At 46.5% G+C, this 20,732-nt stretch overlaps 1 protein-coding gene across 1 annotated transcript in view; it reads left to right on the top strand.

Annotated features, from left to right (window-relative positions):
• Nucleotides 1–606: 606 nt before the first annotated feature.
• The window catches only part of LOC124506367 (guanylate cyclase 2G-like), a 43,277-nt gene continuing 23,151 nt past the window's right edge, over nucleotides 607–20,732 (top strand). Inside the window, 12 exon segments of the mRNA XM_047072418.1 lie at nucleotides 607–990; nucleotides 2,417–2,762; nucleotides 4,315–4,424; nucleotides 7,623–7,808; nucleotides 9,231–9,336; nucleotides 11,010–11,151; nucleotides 12,274–12,377; nucleotides 13,033–13,196; nucleotides 15,484–15,621; nucleotides 17,817–17,900; nucleotides 18,623–18,727; nucleotides 19,250–19,321. Coding sequence (XP_046928374.1) covers nucleotides 607–990; nucleotides 2,417–2,762; nucleotides 4,315–4,424; nucleotides 7,623–7,808; nucleotides 9,231–9,336; nucleotides 11,010–11,151; nucleotides 12,274–12,377; nucleotides 13,033–13,196; nucleotides 15,484–15,621; nucleotides 17,817–17,900; nucleotides 18,623–18,727; nucleotides 19,250–19,321 — 1,941 coding nt within the window.

Here is a 20,732-nt window from a genome sequence, read left to right as displayed (position 1 = left end):
AGGTTCAGCAGGTGATAATAATCATTGTGATAATGATATCAACATCATCAATCACCACCATCATCTAACATTGACGAAATGGCTCTTTGCCCAGATATTATGTCGGGCACTCGATCACTTTTAATCCTTACCATGTCACTTTGGTGAGGACCCCTTTGCCATCTTACCCCCATTTTATGGATCAGGAAATGAAGGCATAGAGACGGGAAGTAACATGTCCTAGGTCACACAATATATGGTGAAATCAGAATTCCAGCCCGGGGCATCTGTCCACACTTGAGTGGTTCTCGTGATTTTTATTTTACTAGCAAAAGGCTAGTGGAGATGGAGTGGGAGTTACGTGACCTTCCCAGGACCATGAATTTTGTCAGAGGTGTCACTGGACCCATTACCAGGGTTTTGATGACTCCTTGCCCCAGTTTCTTTTTTCAATACTGCTGCTTCTAGAGGTGTTAGGACAGACTCTGAAAAGGGAAGGTTTTGGTTAATTAATGCCACTGACTGGAAAGCAAGCTGCGGTCCTCAGGGAACTCTGCACAATCATTTAAACTCCTGGCTTGAGTGCTCAGGAGGCTCCTGCTGTGATACAGGTGTTAGCTGTCATCCATGGCTCCCAGGGTAGGTGCGGAGGCCTCACTCGGATCTGAGCCCCGTTGGGGGATTGAATGTCATGTTGCCCACCCAACACTAGTTCTGACACTCTTGGTCAGCATGCTGGTGACTTGGCTTGAGGCTGCTAAACTCACCGTGGGCTTCCAGGCCCCCTGGAACATCTCTCACCCATTGAGCGTGCAAAAGCTGGGTGCGGGCCTCCAGATTGCCATGGACAAGATCAACTCAGAGACAGCGGACCTTGGAAACTTCAGCTGGGAGTTCACTTATACCAACTCAACCTGTAGCACCACAGAGTCTCTTGTTGTTTTCACCAACCAGGGCCAGAGAGAACGGATTCCTGCCCTGTTCGGACCAGCATGCCCAGAAGCAGCAGAGGTAGAGTATAGCCCTTCAGAAACTTTGGCTGAGTGTCCGTTGGAAGGGATGGTTTTTAAAATGATGGCACAGGGGCACCTGGGCGGCTCAGTTGGTTAAGCAGCCGACTTTGGCTCAGGTCACAATCTCACAGTTCGTGAGTTCGAGTCCTGCGTCGGGCCCTGTGCTGATGGTTCAGAGCCCAGAGCCTGCTTCAGATTCTGTGTCTCCCCCTCTCTCTACCCCCTCTCCAGCTCACACTCTGTCTCTTTTCTCTCAAAAAGAAAGAAACGTTAAAAAAATTAAAATGATAGTACCGACTGGAATCATCTCTTGGCAAGGGTGACATTATACATACTAACTATGTAGGTCTTGAGTACCATTTCTTTGAGATGTAATGAGACCATGTAATCATAACAGTTAACATTCTCTTTAAGGAAAGCCTTTCAAATCACTAATTATTAGTTCACTCCCTAACTTGTTGATTGTTTAGACTTGGTGCTATTGTACGAAGACCCTTCTTATTCACTCTAATGCTGTCAGCCACATGGCTCACAAAGAGTAAGTGGAAAGTGGATGCTTCGTTTCAAACAGAAAAATATCATTTGCTTGTGTAGATTTCCCTTTGGTGTGTGTAATAAATTATTCAGCGATGGTAAAAGTAAACGGCAAAGAGTGAAGTATGACAGATTGCAGTAAGCCAGAGCAAGCAAAGTAGACACATGACTTGTAGCTGTTTAGTTGATGAGATTAGCTTTGTGGAAGTCCTTGGCATCCCGTCTCTGACAGGTGTTAATGCAAAGCTGACTAGGAAGGAACATCACAGTCCTCACTCTCAAACATACCGGGGAGCTATCAGTACTGGGTGCTAACAAATGAAGTTCACATTTGAACTTGGATCTTGATCTCTTCCGGAATTTTTCCTTTGACATATTTCTAGCTTTCCGGAGCCATGCAATTTCCAAAGGCAAATTCAAAGGCCGTGGAGTGTGTCTTCATTCCTCCACCCTGACCCTTCACATCCCCAATTCCCAAATCAGAAGTAATTTCTTACTTAACTCCTATAAATCTATAGCCGATAAGTATTGAATGGTATACTTAACTCTAAACTGTTTTTATATGCCTTAGCTCCTGAAAGAGTTGATCATAAGCTCCTTTAAGAGTAAGATCTCCACAGTTCCTTATAAATAGTAGGACCCTAATGAAAAGTATTGAGAAGTAAATAAGGAACAAATCGATCAATAAATGCTCGCTATCGTTATTCTTGTCCTTTGAGGTTTTGCATCCTGAAGATGGATCCAAGACATTATCATCAATATTCCAAAAGAGAGGATTCAGTCTGACCCATAGACTCACTGAATCCAAAGTTTACGCAGACACCTTCCAACGGGGTTTGAGTGTAGCCTAAACCGAGTTATGGAAAGGCATCCTTTTGGTTTCTTTCAAGGTTATTGGCTTGTTGGCCTCAGAGTGGAACATCCCTGTGTTGGACTTTGTTGGACAAACTGCAAAACTGGAGGACAACTTATATGACATGTATGTGAAACTTGTGCCGCCCATGCACAAAATTGGTGATGTGCTCCAGAAAAGTCTCCGGTACTTGGGCTGGAAACACATTGGGATGTTTGGAGTTCACTCTGGGACTTCCTCCTGGGACAGAGTGGATGAATTACGGAAGGTTGTAGAGAACAGACTCAAATCCCATTTCACCATCACTGCCAGTGTGAAATACATCAACAGCCATCCAGCCTTCCTTCGAGAGAATCTTAGAAGCGTGCCATTGATTGTCAGAAGTAAGTAGGAAAGAGTCTTCCATTGTTTATGTTTGTAGAGACAAATAGGAAAGCAGATGGTTTGGAAAAAACTAAGAACTCTTCATTTTTCTATGGATGTAAAAAGCAGAAGGAAATGGTGCAAAATTAATGATACAGAAAAGCACCACCAAGAACAAAGTTATTTTTTTCTTTAATGTAAAGTGAAATCCCTGATGCTATAGTGTTATGATGCACAGAGCCAGTTCTGGAAGCATCTTCCAGATGGGCTGGGTCTTTGCATTTGGGTTATCATTTAGAGCATGGGCTGTGGAGATAGAAAGCTCTAGGTTTGAAACCAGCCTCTGACACTTTCTAGCTGTGTGCTCTTGAGGGAGTACATTAATCTCTCTGTGCCTCTGGTAAGACGGAGACAATTATCTTAGCTACCTCACAGAATGGTGAGGATTAAATGAAGTCATGCCTGTGAAGTGCTGAACACAATAACTGGTCAGCATGCGATAGCAATTATTTTTGTCATGGTACTTATGAGGCTCTGCTTTCTAGCATGAATTAGTAACTGACTCCTTTCTGTTCTTCCAATAAACTAAGCCCTTATGGCCTTTACGGTCTTGGGACTTGGGGACGTGCTGATCCCTTGGCCTGGAGTGCTACCTGCAATCCCACCCCACCCCACCCGGCCCTCTTTCTGTGGATACATAGCTTCCTCTTCTTCCAGACTCAGCCCAGAGCCCACTTGCTCCAAGGAGCCTTTTCGGACTACCTGACCTGGAGCAGTCCCCCCTCCCACCACCACCTCACCCACATCAGTATGAGAGCATCCTTCCTCCCTCACGAATTAGAATCTTAAACGCTCTCCGTAATCTCTTCACTTGCATGCCTTGTGGCTGTCAGCTCCCTGAAGGCAGGGGCCTTCTCTCTTGCTCACTGCTGTATCCTTTCTGTAGTACAGTGCCTGACGCACAACTGGGACTCAAATAAGCAGATTATCATTTGCCTCCTTTGAAAAAATAAGTCACTACTTCATTTGGGTGTTAAAATGCATGCTGATGTGTTTGGACGGAATAAAAGCACCGTGACCTCTGCTTCCTGTCTCCCCCGTCCCCCCCGCCCCCCACCCATCCAAAGTCAGAAGGTCTGAATGCTCCTGGTTCTGGGTCTTCTGTGGACTCCTCCTAATTGCTGTGTGGCTGATGAGTCACAAGCCAGATCTGTTGCTGAGTGAATTACGTGAAGAAACGAGAGCCCAGAAAGTGGTCACAACTTTCTTTTGGCTTGTACTTTGGGAGAGAGCGCAGTGAGGACTTTTGTGACACCAGCTTATGTACTGCTGGTGTGGTTCCAGAAGTGTACATGCTGGGAATAGTCTGGGCTTTCCTATTTCCTAAAGCATGCTCAAGGAAAGAAAAAGTCCACGTCTCATTGGCTCATTTGGAGTGGCTTCAAGCTGGACTTTACAAAGTGTGTGTGTGTGTGTGTGTGTGTGTGTGTGTGCGTGTGCGTGTGCGTGTGTAGTGTGGGCACATGTGCATGTGAACATGTACAACTGGCCGACTTTGTTTTCTCTTCTTAGTCATCATCTTAATCGGCAGCTCAGAGGATGCAAAAATTATGCTGCTGGCTGCAGAGAACCTGGGACTCAACACAGGAGAATTTGTCTTCATTGTTTTGCAGCAGTTGGAAGTGGTTCTCATGAGCCCTCTATGGTTCCCACAGTAAGAAGTAGCAAGCAAGGAGCACTTGCTATGCACCAGATGCATCAGCTCACTGAGTACTCACTGCTATCCCATGAGGCGGGTGCCCTCGTGTTCTCATTGTAGGATCAGGACCCTGAAACTGAGCTGAAAGAATTTACCCAGAGTTCTTCTGCACAGTAGGTGAGAGGTCTCTGGTGGAGCCCTAGGAAAAGCCTCAAAAGGCCAACATACTGGTCCCATTAGACAATTCTTAGGTGGTTTGGTTCATTCGGTAATGGTCAGGATGGCTAAAACATATCATGTACCTCCTTTAAGTACCAAGGTACACATATTACTTGCCTCATGGCTCTCAATACTCCCAAGGGTCCCGTGAGACAGCTATTCCATGCATAATTTACACACATCATGGCTCTCTTATTTCCAACAGTCTCGTAAGGTGGATGTCACTAGCATTCCAGACCAAAAAAAAAAAACAGAGGCTGAGCTAACTAAGATACCCTACCCAAGAGCTCAGAGCTCTTGAGGGGAATAGCTGGTCTTCCAAATTGGGTCTTGTGGACATTGGGACTGAGCTCTTTGCCCCGATAGCTCTGCCTTATGGAGTGTTTACTGGATGCCAGACCCCACCATGAGTACTTGACATACTAAAACCCATTTCAGCTCACACCACCCCATGGAGGGCTACTTTTTATGGGTCCTCTGTGGACTCATAGATGAGGACTCATAGAACTTGTAGACGAGGAAACTGAGATCCTGAAAGCTGAAATAACTTACCAGAGGCCACATGACTGGTAGGAGAGAGACCTAGTATTTAAATTTTTTTTAACGTTTATTTGTTTTTGAGACAGACAGAGACAGAGCATGAACAGGGGAGGGGCAGAGAGAGAGGGAGATACGGAATCTGAAACGGGCTCCATGCTCTGAGCTGTCAGCACAGAGCCCGACGCAGGGCTCGAACTCACAGACCGTGAGATCATGACCTGAGCCGAAGTCGGTCGCTTAACCGACTGAGCCACCCAGGCGCCCTGAGAGCTAGTATTTAAAGCCAGTGGGCTGTACATTTAATCACCACACCACACTAGCAGGCCACTTGCACTTAGCTATGGACACACTGTATAATTTTTATAGCAGTTTTATCTTTCTAAAATGAGCTTGTTTTATATAATCATGAGCTGAAATAGGGCAAAAGGGAGTAAAGAAAAACGTAAAATAATGTTCCAGATTTCTTTTATCTTTTTATCAAGAGTATTTTCGATTGCCCGAAGTGTCTCAGATCTCTCTGGGCAGCCAGTTGGAATTCTACACATATGCCAGACTTCCCAGAACATCCTCCCACCTTCCCTTGTCACTGCTGGCCACCCCTTTCTCTTCATTTCTGTCCCCTCTGCCTTCAGACAGATGAGGAGATGCTGGGCCAGGTCTCGGTATTGACAGAGAAGCCCTTCAACACCCTTGCTGCTTTTTCCCCAAACCTTGATGATCACGTTCCAGCTGGCTTGTAGTGGCAGAAATCATATAGAAGTAAAAACATACCCCACAACGTCCATGCAGTTGAATTCATGCTGCTCTAAAAAAACCAGAAGAGCATAAATCCATTCTAGAAAAAGATTCCCAATGTAGGCTTAGTGGGGGACAAATCAAGGTGCAGAACAGCATTATAGTGTGATACTACTTAATTAAAATACACACGCATGTGGAACTGACAGGAGGGAGCCATAGGGGAATCGGGGAAGATTTTGTGGTCTTTCATGTATATACAGGCAATGGGCGGGCATTCATTTCATCATAGTAATAATATAGATAATAATGATCATAACAAACCACCTAAACCATAAGAAGAAAATTGAGAATCAATAGTCCTGATGAATGGATAACGAAGAGGTGATATATATATATCACCTCTTCATATATATATATATATATATATATCACCTCTTCATATATATATATATATATATATACACAATGGAATGCTTCTCGGTGATGAAAAAGAATGAAATCTTGCCATTTGCAACAACGTGGATGGAGCTGGAGGGCATTACGCTAAGTGAAATGAGTCAGACAGAGAAAGACAGATATCATATGTTTTCACTCATACGTGGAATTTGAGAAACTTAACAGAAGATGGGGGAAGGAAAGAAAAAAAAAGTTACAGAGAGAGAAGCAAACCATAAGAGACTCTTAAATACAGAGAATAAACTGAGGGTTGATGGGGGTGGGGGGCCAGGGGTTGGGGAAAATGAGTGATGGGCATTCAGGAGGGCACTTGTTGGGACGAGCGCTGGGTGTTGTATGTAAGCAATGAATCATGGGAATCTACCCCCGAAGCCAAGAGCACACTATATACACTATATGTTAGCTAACTTGACAACAAATTATATACCTATCTGTATCTATATCTATCTATATCTATATCATCTATATCTATCTAAAGAAGTAAAAATCATATTACAAAAAAAAATCAGCAGTCCTAAATTTTTCAAGTTTTTTGCTACCCATTGCTAGAAGGTAAGGTTTCTGCATCTTAAGGTCTTGACACCCCAGGTAAGTTATTATTATTTATTTATTATTTTTTTGGCTTACTTCCCACTCTTTCAATGCTAGCTCGAAAATGGGTGGGCTCCCAGGCCCCCTGGAACATCTCCCATCCATTTAGTGTGCAAAGGCTGGGTGCAGGCCACCTACAGTAATAACAGCCAGCATTGACTGAGGGCTTAACTTACACCAAGCTGGGCGCCAGGAGCTTCCGTGGACTATCTCGTTTAATCCTCACGCAACCCATAAGGCAGTGCTATCGCTGTCTATATTATATTAGATAGGTGAGTAAAACCAGGGCAGGAAGGCTGTATACCTGTCCAAGGTGGCAGTCATTAGCTGGTGGAGCCAGAAGTCATAGTAAGGCCTGCCTTTCTCCAGGCCTCAGGTTCTTATTGCTGTGTAACACTGAGATGTAATTAAGCAAAAGTTAAGAGCTTTGCACGTAGTGTGTGCTCATTAAATGCTAGCTGTTTATGTTTTCTTTGGCCTATCCCTCGCTTAATAAATTAGAGCCTAAACCTAGTCCTGAAAGTTGTGTTTCCAAGGATCACAGTGAAGAGATTCAAATTTGACGTTGACTTTATGCGGTTCCGTTGAACAGGAGTATTTCGTACAGAATGACTATGTTTATTTCATTGTGTTTCAGGACAGTTTTTGGAAGGAGGTATTGACAAATCAGAAGGCGATGCACTCCTCCACGGTCTATGAGTCAGTGTTTCTCATAGCCTTTGGCTCCTATGGAGAAGGCCCTGGAGGTGAAGACTTCCAAAAACAAGTCTACCAAAGGCTGAGAGGGCCACCCTTCCACAGCTCCATATTCACGGACGAGCAGGTCTGATGTGGGGCCTTCCTGCACAGGCCCCTGCCCCCTTCTTGAAGGATGTTTGTGTTTGGCTCTGAGAGTCTCCCTCTTATCTCCCCTCTGCTTGCCTCACTCCCCTAACACACACACACAGACACACGCACGCAAACGCGTCTGTGCACACACACAGCCACACACTTTCTCATCTTCAACAGTCCAAAATATACAGTAGTCTGATGCTGTCTTGTGAAATCTGCACCCCAGGACCATAAAGGAGGACAGAGGTTACGAGATGAGAGGTCAGTGGCCTTTGGAATCAGAGACCTAGGCTCCTATCCCAATTCTGTTATTTACTAACTGTGGGCCTTGAGGTGAATTGCTTAATCTTCTACACATCTGTGTCTCCCCCCGAAAAATGGGACTCATAACGACATCTGCCTCTGGGGTGTGGTTTTGAGTATCTAATAATACAGAACATGGAATTAGCAGAACTGATACCAGTGGGACCTCAAACCTCAACAATTTCCTTTCCCGGCAGGATGCCAGGAGCAGGAACCAGAATGGAGGGATCAGAGATGTGGAGCTAGGACAGGTCAAGGCAAGTAGGTGGTCTGGAACAGGGAGAAGAAGGTCGGGAGAGAGATTAGCAGCCAGTGGTGGTCTCTGTATGTGTGGGATGATGGGGGAAAGTGTCTCATTCCCACAGAGAATTCTTTACAGAGACACCATTGGCCAGAGCTGGAACCACTTCCAGGGTGGGGCTGAGCTGACCTTGAAGGTGGTGATGGGTCACTGATGACAGGCGTTCCATTAGGAACAAGGTGGCCCGTTGTGGATCCTCACACAAAAGAAAAGATGACCAACTCACAAATACTGGGGGAGTCGTCTACTAAGTGTCGGCTCTGTACCAGGTTCTCCAGGGAGAACCTGCCTGGCCTCTAGTCAGCACTTAAATTTTTGTTGACCAAATGGATAGAAGAGAACATGTATTGAAGACCTACTATGTTCCAGGTAGTGAGAATGGGAGTATACCTATTCTACCTCGTTTAACTATCCTTACCATTACCGTGACAGCGGCCTTCTCATTTTGTAAATCGGCGAGGTGAGATTCAGAGAGATTCAGAGAGGTTATGGAACTTGCCCCAAGACTCACAGCCAGTAAAGCAGCAGGGCCAGCCTGGCTCTGAAATCTGCCCTCTTTCCATTAAACCATACTCCCTCCCACCCGCGGCCTGAAGAGCTGTGCCTGACCTGCAGGATCACGTGATCTCCCCGGGCCCAGGCGGCCCCAGGAGGCCAAGTGTGGTCCGTGCTATGGGATTTGATGGCACAGGCCTGGGCACGTGGAGGGCCCTCCTCTCCCTGGGGGACAGCGGGGACCACGGGTGTGTTCCAAGGTGAAGAGGACAGAGAGAGAGAGAGTCCTCCCTGCGTTTGCCTCCCTCCCTGAAGGTGAGCCCTTACACTGCCCACCTTCGCGACGCGGTGCTACTCTATGCCCAGACGGTGAGGGAGCTGGTGGTGGCCGGGCGAGATTTCCGAGCCGGGGGGGCAGCTGGTGGGCACCCTGAGTGACTCCCATCGCGCTGCTGGGTTTCCTCGACTGGGGCCTGCTGCTGCTCCCGTGGGCAGGGCCCGGAGAAGCCGGGCTGTGGCTGGAGGCTTGCCTCCCTGAGTCACAGGGTCCCTCTTTCTTAGGGAGATTCTCCTTCAAGGGCTGGTTGAGGTTCAACCTCCCGGCTTCCACGGGCCACTCTTCCAGGTCTATCCAGAAGGCTGCCCGGACCAGGGGAGGGGGCCTCGGGGTCACATCATCTCCCCCCCCCGCCCCGGTCCCCGGCTGCCACCACCGCGCAAAGTCTCTCCCGCCAGCTCCTTTTGAGCCGAATTTGTTTAGAATGAAACTCAAAGTCTGTGAGGACTGCCTCATGGGCTTGCTTCCACAATGCTTCCCATCCTGTGCCCTCTCTGACCGGGGTGCTGGGCCTGATTCCCGAGAATGACCTCTAATGATGGGACCGCCCGGTCTGGCTCTGCTCTCAGGGGTGAGGATAGGCTGGGAAGCAAATCACCCTGGGTGCTCAACAATGGCTACCTCCTTTCAGTGCACTCCAGTTTCTCATTCCTAAGACAGGGATAATACCCCCTGATCGGACTGGCCCTGGACAGAATCAGGATATTTGTCTCTGCTTCTTGTATTCGTTTCTGCCACACAGTGGCGGGACCACAGCCACAGAACTAGTGAGTGCCAGGGGCCTTCACACCAATCGAAAAGAGGCTCTTGGCCAAGGAGGTCAAATTGGGAGATGAATCTCCGTGGCCTTGTTGCGCCATAAACAAAGTACATGCTGAAGGCAGCAACTCGGGTTGTTGCATTTGTGCCAGCTCTCTGTGCGAACCTCAGCAGGGAGCTGGGCTCGGCCCTCACACTCGGGACGCCAGCACGCGTTCGCACGGCCCGGCAGCGCGGGGTCCTGGGGAGAACACGGCACTTGGAGCCTAACAGGCCTGCCTCTTCCTGGCCCTGGAAACTCAGGGGAGTCTGCCTCCAGCCTCTGCTTGTTAAGGAGTGGTGCCTCCCCGGAAGGGTCCGCTGGGGCTAGTCGTGTGAAATCACCATGACCTGCGGTGCTGGGCACACAGCAGGTGCTCAATAAATGGTCATTTTGTGTCCTCTCCCGGTGGGAACGAAGCTGCGATCAGTCCTATGTCAGACCATACGTCCTAGTCGCTGGTATGGAAGAGCCGTATTTTGCTGCCCTGGGATCTCTAACGTGTCCTTTGTGCGTCGGGTTGAGCATATCCTGGGCCAGGACGGGGCACCATGTCGACACCAAGCACAAACCAAAACTAAGAGGGAAGAGGCTCGCTAAGAACAAACTTTGCAAACTCATGCCCTGGGGCCTGGCAGGCCATCTGCCCCCTTTTGTCACCTCTGATTGTGGGTTGTTTGGTTTTTTTTAATGCTGGATGGGCTCCCCAGCATAGGCCTAACAACACACATCTGCCTGCCCAAATGCCCTGCCCCACCAGGGGACCACTCTGAACCACCTTTCCTTTTTCACGCTCCTCCTTGACCCTGTCTCAGATTTCCTGAAAGGACAAGAACCTCACTGCTGGCTTTTGGTGGCTGCTGGGCGGGGCTTCTGCTCATCTGAGCTGACAGACTGGCATTTCCAGCCACAGGCTCCCCTCTGTCCCCCTCATCGTAAGCATCTTCTCTCTTCCCAGGAATCACTGGCCCCGTGTTTGTGGACTCCCAGGGAGAAAGGCACGTGGATTACTCAATCTATGCTCTACAGAAATCTAGAAACGGGTCCCGCTTTCTTCCTTTTCTTCAATATGACAGCGATCAGAAAGTAATCAGGTACTGGCGGGATCTTTATGTTTAGATCGTGCTACAGGAACGGACCTGGGAGGGGGCGGGGCTGGGGGTCCTGCCGGGAGGCCGGTTTGGGATCCAGCTCCTAGAATGCACCACACAGGTTGTCTGTTGCTCCTGAACTCAGGCGAAGGTCTACTCTGGGCCTTTAAAATAATCTTGCCCTTGCTTGTGGGTGTGGCTCAGCCACTTCAGATCCTAGTTTAGAACACAGCACCCCCCAAGTGCACCTCCACGGGGACCTAGGCCTCCTCTTGCAGCCAGGCAGGTCCCACAGCCCACGGTCTCAGGGACAGGCCCTGCCCTAGGGGTGGGGGAACACAGCACCCCCTGCAGGGTCGAGTCCCCAGCCAGCCAAACCCACTCAACCCAGGCGGCCTGATTCCCAAACAGACAGCTTTGTGGACACCAGGACCTGGGTGCCATCCCGGCTTCCTGTACCCAGGAATCCCTGGGGGGGAAAAATCTGTTTTTGTTCTCTCGGCTATAAATCAATGAGAAAACTAAAAGGAAACCTAAAGCTTAATTGAATTGCTACTTGTCCCCACCATCACCACCCCCAATCCAGATTTGATTTGACACTTTTCTCCCTCCCTACCCTTATGGAATTTTCATGTGCCAAAGCAAACTGGCCCAGGAAACGAAATAATCATAATCCTCAGTAACAAACAGATCCTCGGTATCGTAGGAACAGGCATTCTCCACGAAGGGGGCGGTGTTTTGGTGTGTGCAATGTCACGGTGCTGTGTAACAGGATTTGTCTGCATCACACACGGGAGAAAATCCCAGCAACACCGGAGCATTGACACATCACTTTTAAATCAAAAGTGACAGGGTTCCAATCAAAAGATTAAGTCAGCTCTTCTCCGCAACAGAATGATAGTGCCCTTCCATGAATTAGATGATCTGCAGGTGAGTTTGAAGAGTCTAGGTGAGGTGTGAAAACTGGATGGGTCACCAAATGTTTGAATTAAGAGACCAAGGCCTGCTTCTTGCAAATGACGCGCATGTTTCAGTTGCTCCTGCTCTGCCTAAGGTAGTGACAAAGTAGAATAAATGCAGTGGGCACTGACTTACAATTGTCTTTTTTTTTTTTTTTTTTTTATAAGACGCGAGAAATCTCTCCACTCTTCCTTGGCCCCAGGGCTCACTTCCTGAAGACAGACCCAGCTGTGGATTTGACAATGAGCTCTGTGGAAAGGCGCCTGCTTCTACAGGTCAGTGCGGGCGCTCAGAGAAGGCGGTAGGTAGGGATTCTCCCCAGGAGGGTATCTCAACAGCGGTGGCACTGTTGGTGTTTGGGGCAGGCTACTCTTTGTGTGCGGACGTGTCCTGTGCACTGAATAGCTGCATCCCAGGCCTCTACCCGCTACAGGCTAGCCACGCTCTCTAGTTGCAGCCACCCAAAAAATCTCCAACATCACCTGCCTCCCCTGTAGAGAACCTCAGCTCCAGGGAAACCTGGCCCCCGGGATGTGAGTCTCAGGGACTTCATTTCTAAGGAGTTAGAGTCCGAACAAGGGAGTATTGCCTGGTGCTCCTGGAATTAGATGGATCATAACAGAGAACAACTCTAAGAACTCATAGTGAGCGTTCAGTAACAGTGGTGGTGGTACTAGAAGTCATCCCCATTGTCTACAGTGGAAGTTTCTATCCACAGGGGGAGGTGGGTGCAGTTGCCATGGGAACCAGAGGGGAGGTCAGAAAAGAATTCTTGGGAGAGACAAGTGTGAGTGGACCCAGGACATCCTAGCTTGGACCCATGCCTGGATAGCCTTTGAGGCATCTGTGTGGCATGACCAGGCTGGGGCCAGGACGTGCTCTCTTCTGTTCTTCAGCAGGCTGTAGTGATGACATGTCCCTGTCCTCCAGGCGTGACTGCTGTGATCCTCGCTATGACCCCCTTGATTACTGTCTTGGGAGCTGTCATCATAGGTCTTTGGTTAAGGATTCAGAGGGGAAAATTGCAAAGGCGAAAGGAAGACATTTGGTGGCAAATCAATTATGATGACATCACCATTCTGCCCCCAAACAAGGTGAGGCCACAGCCGGCCCAGATAGCCACTTCCTGCTCACGGCTAGTGATTTGTGGAAGGGACCTCATCTAGGAGTTTCTGAAAGCCGAGGCTGACTCATTTATAAAGTGGGTGCTTAACGGAGCCTTTAGCCCCACATTCTGGCTCTGGGCCTCCCACTTCCTTGATGAATATCCCTGGGAATGTCATTTCTGGGCCTTAGCTTCTGAATCCTTATAAATGATCAGATGGTCTCGAAGATTCCCTTCAGCTCTATTACCCTGTGGGTGTAAGGACTCATATATCCTGCTCAAATATCAAAGCTGTCTCCCCGGCAGCATTTCGTTATTTTTAAAACCACATGAACTCCTTTAACCGGCTGATGACGAATATAGTAAGAATCATTTGCTCAACGACCTCTTCTGAGGGAGGCGAGCCCCACGGAGGTGTCTATAAGGTGAGACAGAAGCCCCATAAATGGAGTGAGTAAATGTCTCAGCCGCATCTTCAGAAAGCAGGTGACATTTGGGAAGAGGGATTTGCTAGAGATGACCAGGAGAGAAGTAACGCAGGGTGAGCCAGGATTTATATATTTATAAATATATTAAATATTGATTTAATATACATTAAATAAATAAATGTATATTTATTACATTTAATAAACATAACATTGTTTGATAAGGGTGTAACATTTACATAATTTCAGAAACTACTACCATGACTGTATCTTATGACTCAGTGTATTTTAGCTTGAAATTTTGAAGTGTCTTTTCTTTCTTTTTTCTTTTTTTTGTTATTGATATTAAACAGGGCAATCTTTGCAAGCATACGTTGATTATTTGGGAGGATTTATTGCCCTACCGGAAATGTTAGTAAGAAATGTTCTTTAGATTAGAAAGACGGATTCAAGTTTCTATAGGTTTTTTTAAACAATTTTTTAAGTTTATTTATTTATTTTGAGACAGAGAGAGAGAGAGAGAGAGAGATCACAGGGGAAGGACAGAGAGAGACAGGGAGAGAGAGTGAATCCCAATCAGGCTCCACACTGTTAGCGCAGAGCCTGAGGCAGGGCCCGAACCTAGGAACTGGGAGACGATGACTGAGCTGAAATCAAGAGTTGGGACGCCCTGCCGACTGAGCCACCCGGGCACCCGAGTTCCTGCAGTTTAATAAGAGCTCTCTGTTCCTGGGAAGAGGGAGAGGGAGGGAGTAAATTTTGCTTTCATCTCAATTTATTAAAAACCTACAACTGAAATGAATTTTAAAGATCAGTAATTTTAGAATTTCAGAGAGTACTTGCTCAGGAGTACATGCTACTCAAGATATCAAGAGAATAACAAGAATCTACGTATTTGACCAGATTTATGAGTCTTAAATATCTCAAAGCAAAAGAAAAGTGTTCTAGAATGTTGGTGCTTGTTAACAAAAAGCACTAAAGTGAGACCAAAGTATATAGGTTTGTTCTCACGGACATTTAGATTAACTGTGAAGATAAGGAATGCATTATGGGTCAAAATCAAACATTTCTCTCATGTTATGTATGCGTTGTTCCTGTTATATTGGCTTTCTTTTCAAAATTGTAGTTTGTATTATTCATTTCTTTTTAGTGGTATTCTTGAATGTACTATTCATTCACTAAATGAGTTGTGACTTTCAAAAAATAAAGGTGACTTAGAGGAGCTCAAGGAAGCTCCAACACGTTAGGACCAGATCAGACTTCACTAGCAAGTCGTTTCCAAAGTCCCTGGGGGTTCTGGGGCTCACTGGTCTGGTCCTGGGGTGAATGACAGATTGGGGGTGGAGAGTGTGATGGAGAAGAATACTCAGCCTTCTTCCCTCTTCAACCAAATCAGCTCTGCTCTGTCCTGCCCGGTTTCTACATTAGGGTTCCAGGTAAGACTCTGCTTGAAAAACAGCATTCCTCTGTTTTAAATACATTCTCTAGGTGTTAGGGAGGCACTGGGGTTATTAAACAGAGAGGTAATGTGGTTAGGTGCTCATTTCAGAAGAGGATTCTGGCATCGGGAGACACATCGAATTAAGCGCCAGAGCCAGAACTTGAATTTGGGCCGTCTGACCCCAGAGCCTTATCCATGACAACTGTCTGTGGTGGTATAGACACAAGAGTGACTCATGTAGTAGCCAAGCATTTACACTTTGGGTCAGAGGGATCAGGACTCAAGGCCTGACTTTCCCCACTTATTAACCGCGTGACCTTGGTGCCCATTTTCCTGAACTATAAAAGGCACACTCTCTTCGGTACTTGGTCGTGCTACGGAGAGCAATCGGGTTGCGTTGTGTTTTACAGCCATCCCAGAGATGCACGCCCGTGTCGAGAGGAAGCAACAGTAACTCATCTAGTGTGATGATTTCTGGGGATGCCAGTTCCCTTGTTAAGAGCCAGCAGGTGGAAGAGGTCTTTTATGCCCCTGTAGGGCCTTACCAGGTACTATTGAGGGCAAAGTGACTGCATGCACGTTGTAGTGTGTGTCTCTGTCCACTGTCCTTTCTGCCAGGCATGGCATTGTGAATAGGGGAACACTCCAAGTAAAAGCCAAGGTGTTCCTGTGGCTCCAGAGTGGTGCGTCTCAAACTTCAATGTGTACATGAAATACCGGGGCTCTTGTTACAAAGCCGATGCTGTTGAGTGGGTCTGGGGTGGGGCCTGAGATTCTGCATTTTCCCTAACAAGCTCCCAGGTGATTCCTATGCTGGCTTCTAGACTAGACTCAGCTCTGTCCAAGAGAACTTGCCATAAAGAGGAAAATATTCCAAATCTGCGTGGCCCAGTATGGTACCGTTCTAAGACTATTAAACACGAGTGTGCTGGGGAACTGGTTTTGAGTTTTATATAATTTTAATTTGGGGGGAACCTCATGTGGCTAGTGGCTACCTTATTGAACAGTGTCTTCATAGAGCATGTATTACTGCCTCCTTGGTACGACTTCAGCACTGACGAATTGGCTGCTGCAGTATAAGCATGGACAGCCACCAGAGCCTGCGACATAATTCCTGCCTGCCCTTTCTCACCCTCTCTTCCACTCCCCAGACCGTTATGGCTGCCTGTGCTTAGCACTCCTCTAGAAGTTCAAGTCCTCTGGGTGAAAAATATGTGATAAAAAAATCTCATATATAGTGTTTGAAATATACAAAAAAAAAAATATTATCTGGGAGGTCCCGGAGAGCAGGGGCCAAAAGCTCCAAGCAAGGAAAATTTTGTTCCTTGCTCTAAATTGGGTTTCATGAAGATTGGAACCAAAGCATTCCTCATGCAACTGAACTTATTTTTCTAAATGTTTACTTGGGTTTTCGAACTACAAAAAAACTGTCTTGAATATTATCGTCCATAAAACCCTGAGCACCTTTATTCATACAAAACTGTGTATAATGGTCCAGTAGCCATTTAGAGATGGCAACCAGGAAGCCACAGAATATCTCTATTGATTAATCTTCCTGAAATATTTGCTCTCTTCTCCCTCAAATACCATCACTGGGGTCCCCAGCTCTTTATGGTAGTGTCCAAACTCTTTAACAAGGGTTCAAGGCTGTCTACTGCCTAGTCCCAGCCTACTTTCAGAAAAATTGTTTTTCGTGGCTGAAATCCTATACTATCCAGTCGGTCTTACTGCTTAAGCCATGTGTGTTTTTCACCTTCGACGATGCCATGACTACTGCCCCTACCCCACCCCCTCTGGAACCTTCTTGCCCTTCAGAGTTCGGCCTTAGCATTACCTCTTCCAAGAACCCTCTCCTCTATCCCATGGGGTGCCTTCCTCCTTGGGAACCCCCATCATAGACCAGAGTCTTTTGCAATTAACCCCATACTAAAAGTGGGAGATCTTGGGTTAGCATTTAAATTGTGCTGAGGCTTGTGTGTCCCGATTCTATCTTTTTTTCTGTGCAGATTTCCCCAGGTTGTCAGATGATTTGTGGCAATTTATTGACTCTCTTAAAGCAAACTTAATAGATAATGGCAATGAGATATGCCACTTCCTGAAAGCCTGATATGTGCCAAGCTTTGAGTTAACAGTGTTACGTATTTTAACTGATTTAACCGTTGTAAGAACTCTATGAGATAAGTTTCCTTTTTAATCTCCATGGTACAGATGAGGAAATGGAAGCTTGGAGAAGTTAAATCCCTTGTTCAAAGTTAGTAAGCTGTAAGCAGTAAGAGGTAAGCAGAAGTAAGGTAAGAGCAGTAAGGTCGTAAGCAGTAGAAATGGCCTTGACCCAGGTATCTGACTCCAGGCTTACTCTTAAGACCTCAGCTCACCATCCCTTTGAATGAAAATGGGACATTACTGTGTAATAGAGTGTAATCTTGGAGTCAGATGTTCAAATTCTGGCTGTATTACCTACAAATGTGTGACTTTGGACAAGTTACTGAACCTTAGTGATCCCACCCGGAAACATGCCCATCTTGCGGGGCTATGATACGTGGGAAATGAGATCTTATGTGTTAAGAAGCTAGCTGAGCACCTACACATAGCACAGTGCCACCCTGGCCTGATCTGGACTCTGATGTCCCTTTTGTAGGTGGATTTCTTGCTGGTTTTCCTGCTTCCCTTCCTAGACTTTTCTGAGTAGAGCTTTTCTGGATCATCCTGGATTAAGAGCATTCCACTTTGTCTCTGGTTCCAGGGAAACCATGTGGCCATCTGCTACGTGGGTGACCAAGCAAAAGCCTCAGTCAGGAAGCCGTCTGTGCTGCAGGAAATCCAGCTGGTGAGGCTCCTCCCCCCTCTCCCTGGGAGAGAGAAAGTGGCGCTGATCTCTGGCTCTCTGCTGCCAGCTCCCTCTTCCCATCTGGGAACACCCCAGTCCAAAGGATCAATGATGGGAAGCTTCTTCCCTTACCTTGGCCCACTACCCCCATCCCCTGACAGCCCAGACGTTAGGCTTAAGATCCTTTAGGCACCTGAAATCTGGGACCCCTTCCAGCCTTGCCCTTTTCCCTTAAATTCCCCCTGGCCTTCATTCCACCTCTCCATCCTCTGTGTCTGTGAGGATTGTTCACCTCTCTTGAAACTTTTCCTTGGATGGAGTCAGATTCATGCGGTTTGACTTCTTGCTCGAAATCTATGACCTGTCATGGCCCAGACACCATGGCATTGACAGCCATGAACACCAGGAAGCAGGGCCAGGTCTGTTACTGTGATGTGGTTTTACTTAATCCCCATGGCTAAGGTTAGACTTGGATCATTCCTCTGGTTTATTTGCTAGAGGCAGACTGCCTGGATTTACCTCCCAGCTCTGCCACTAATAAGTTGTACGATCTTCAACACATTATTTTACTGTTGAGCATCAGTTTCCTCATCTGTAAATGGGAACAGTCAGAGTTCCTTTCTCACAGGGTCTTTGTGAGAATTAAGTGTATGTAAAGCACACAGCAGAGTTCCCAGCACAGAAGACGTACTACGATCATAAGCTATTATTATTATTTTCAGGTATATGAATTAGGGCATGAAAACATTGTCCCCTTCTTTGGCATTTGCACAGAACCACCCAATGTCTGCATTGTCACCCAGTATTGCAAAAAAGGGAGTCTTACAGTAAGCGAACTAGTAAACCTTACTTCAGGTTAGATTAATAGCAGCTAATAAAGAACTCGTCAATGTTTTGCCCTTTATCCAAGAACAGTCCCTCTCTGGTTTAATTGCAAGACCTGCATTATCTTGTTGGGCCGCCTACAGGGGATACAATTAGCAGTGGAATTGCCAACAGTCAATTTTTCTTTGCTCTGGGTGGAGATTGCCTGAGCCTGTTTTTGTTGCCTAAGACACTATTGCTACTTCTGAATTGTGTTTCTGGACCCCCTCCTACCCATAGTATGTGACCATCAGCTTTATGTCTGGAAAAAGGAAGCATTTATAAGACTCCAGACTTAACAATGAGTCAGGTTATAATATCTCCTGGGAAATTTCGAGTATTGGCTGTAGATTACTCTGCCTCAGGTGGCTATATTGGTTCTGGTCAAAATGATCCAACATATTAGAATCAAAACCATTCAGCACACAAAACTCCCTGTGCTTCAGGTTGAGTCAATGGTGATAATCTGAGTAACTGTCTTTCAGGATGTTTTGAGAAACTCAGATAATGAGATGGATTGGATATTCAAACTCTTGTTTGCATATGACATTGTCAAGGTGAGTATGGCATAAAACTTAAGGAACAAATACCATAGTGTTTTTGAGTTGTTCCGTGTTTTTGGTGAAGTTGAACTGTAATCTTTCCTGAAAACTCTGATCTTGCTCAGATCTCCTCAAAGTGATTGCACTTAAAACTCACCACTTCAGTCAGGTTTTCCATTCTTTTCACCCTCCTTAATTTCAAGTAGGCACACTAAAGTTGAAAGGGATGCTAGGTTTATCCAGTACCCAAAGAGCAGAGTATTTACATTTCAGGGTAGAACTTTTTACCCCGAAGAAAATCTAATTACTAGGCCATGAAGCAAGCTGGGGAGGAAGATTCCCAATACCCCTTCTTTCTGCCTAGTTTTTGATTCCTTTCCCCAGAAAATGGGAATTGGTGCCACAATTGCCTCAAAGCTCTTGACCTGAGAGGTGGGCTATGGATGCAGATCTGGAAGCTGTAAAAGTGGGCAGCAGAGTCTTTCCTTTGGGCAAAGAGGGCTGTGGTGTTTGGGAAAAAAAAAAAGTAATAATAGTAGCAATCGCAGTACTTGTGGCCTTGTAGCTAAAGTATATTTAGTGATTATTTTTGCCCGCTTTCTACCACTTTGTGTATTAACTTATTTAATTCTCACAACAAAATATGAGGTAGATCTATCATAGCTCCATTTCACAGATGGAAGGGGAGTATGGGGAGCAGCACGTCAGTGTGGACCAGCTAAGTCTATCCTCCTCACCCCGGGCTAAAATCCAGCCTCATTTTGTAAACTTGCCCTGCCTGCTTTCACCATCAGAGGGGACTATGCCCACAACCTGGGAGTGGGTCTTGCTGAGGAAGTCCCTCAGTCTGACACATGGGCAGCAGGACAGGGCTGGCCATCATCTGTCAATCAACAGTCCATTCATCAACCAACAGACTCCTTTAGGTTGAGACTTGGCCTGGGTGTTGTGAGGAACACAGGGTGAAATATAAGCTCTGCCCTCCTGCAGTAGTGACTGGTGAGGGACTTTGGAAAGTCACTTCCCCTCTCTGGACCTCAGCTTCCATGTGCGTTCAATAGATGAGGTTGGCCCGACTAATATCAAAGAGGTTTTTTCTTTTTTCTCTAGGATTTGATTGCTCCTTATTTCGGAGAAGCTGAATCTTACTGGCCTTGTGAAACTTCGGTTTCCTGGGCTTTAGTGGAAACCGGAAGATTGTAATTACCAAGAAAGGTAGACAAACTGAAATCGCCTATGACTGGGTCCTCCCGGACAACCTTGGGCCACCACTGTCATTATTTTAGTAAAACTGTATGGAACATCTGTTAAGGGTTGGCCTTACTCTGGGAACTGTCATAAGAAGACAAGGACTTGTTTTCGTCGCTAGATGGAATAAAATCTAAGTACAGAAAAAAAAAGTTAGGAAATATACATATAAAATTAA

The sequence above is a fragment of the Lynx rufus genome, unplaced genomic scaffold (genome assembly GCF_022079265.1).
Source record: "Lynx rufus isolate CCGP_SWC_20201006 ecotype Redwood Valley unplaced genomic scaffold, mLynRuf1.p SCAF_11, whole genome shotgun sequence".
Lineage (NCBI taxonomy): Eukaryota > Metazoa > Chordata > Mammalia > Carnivora > Felidae > Lynx > Lynx rufus.
This window is presented reverse-complemented; position numbering and strand designations above follow the sequence as displayed.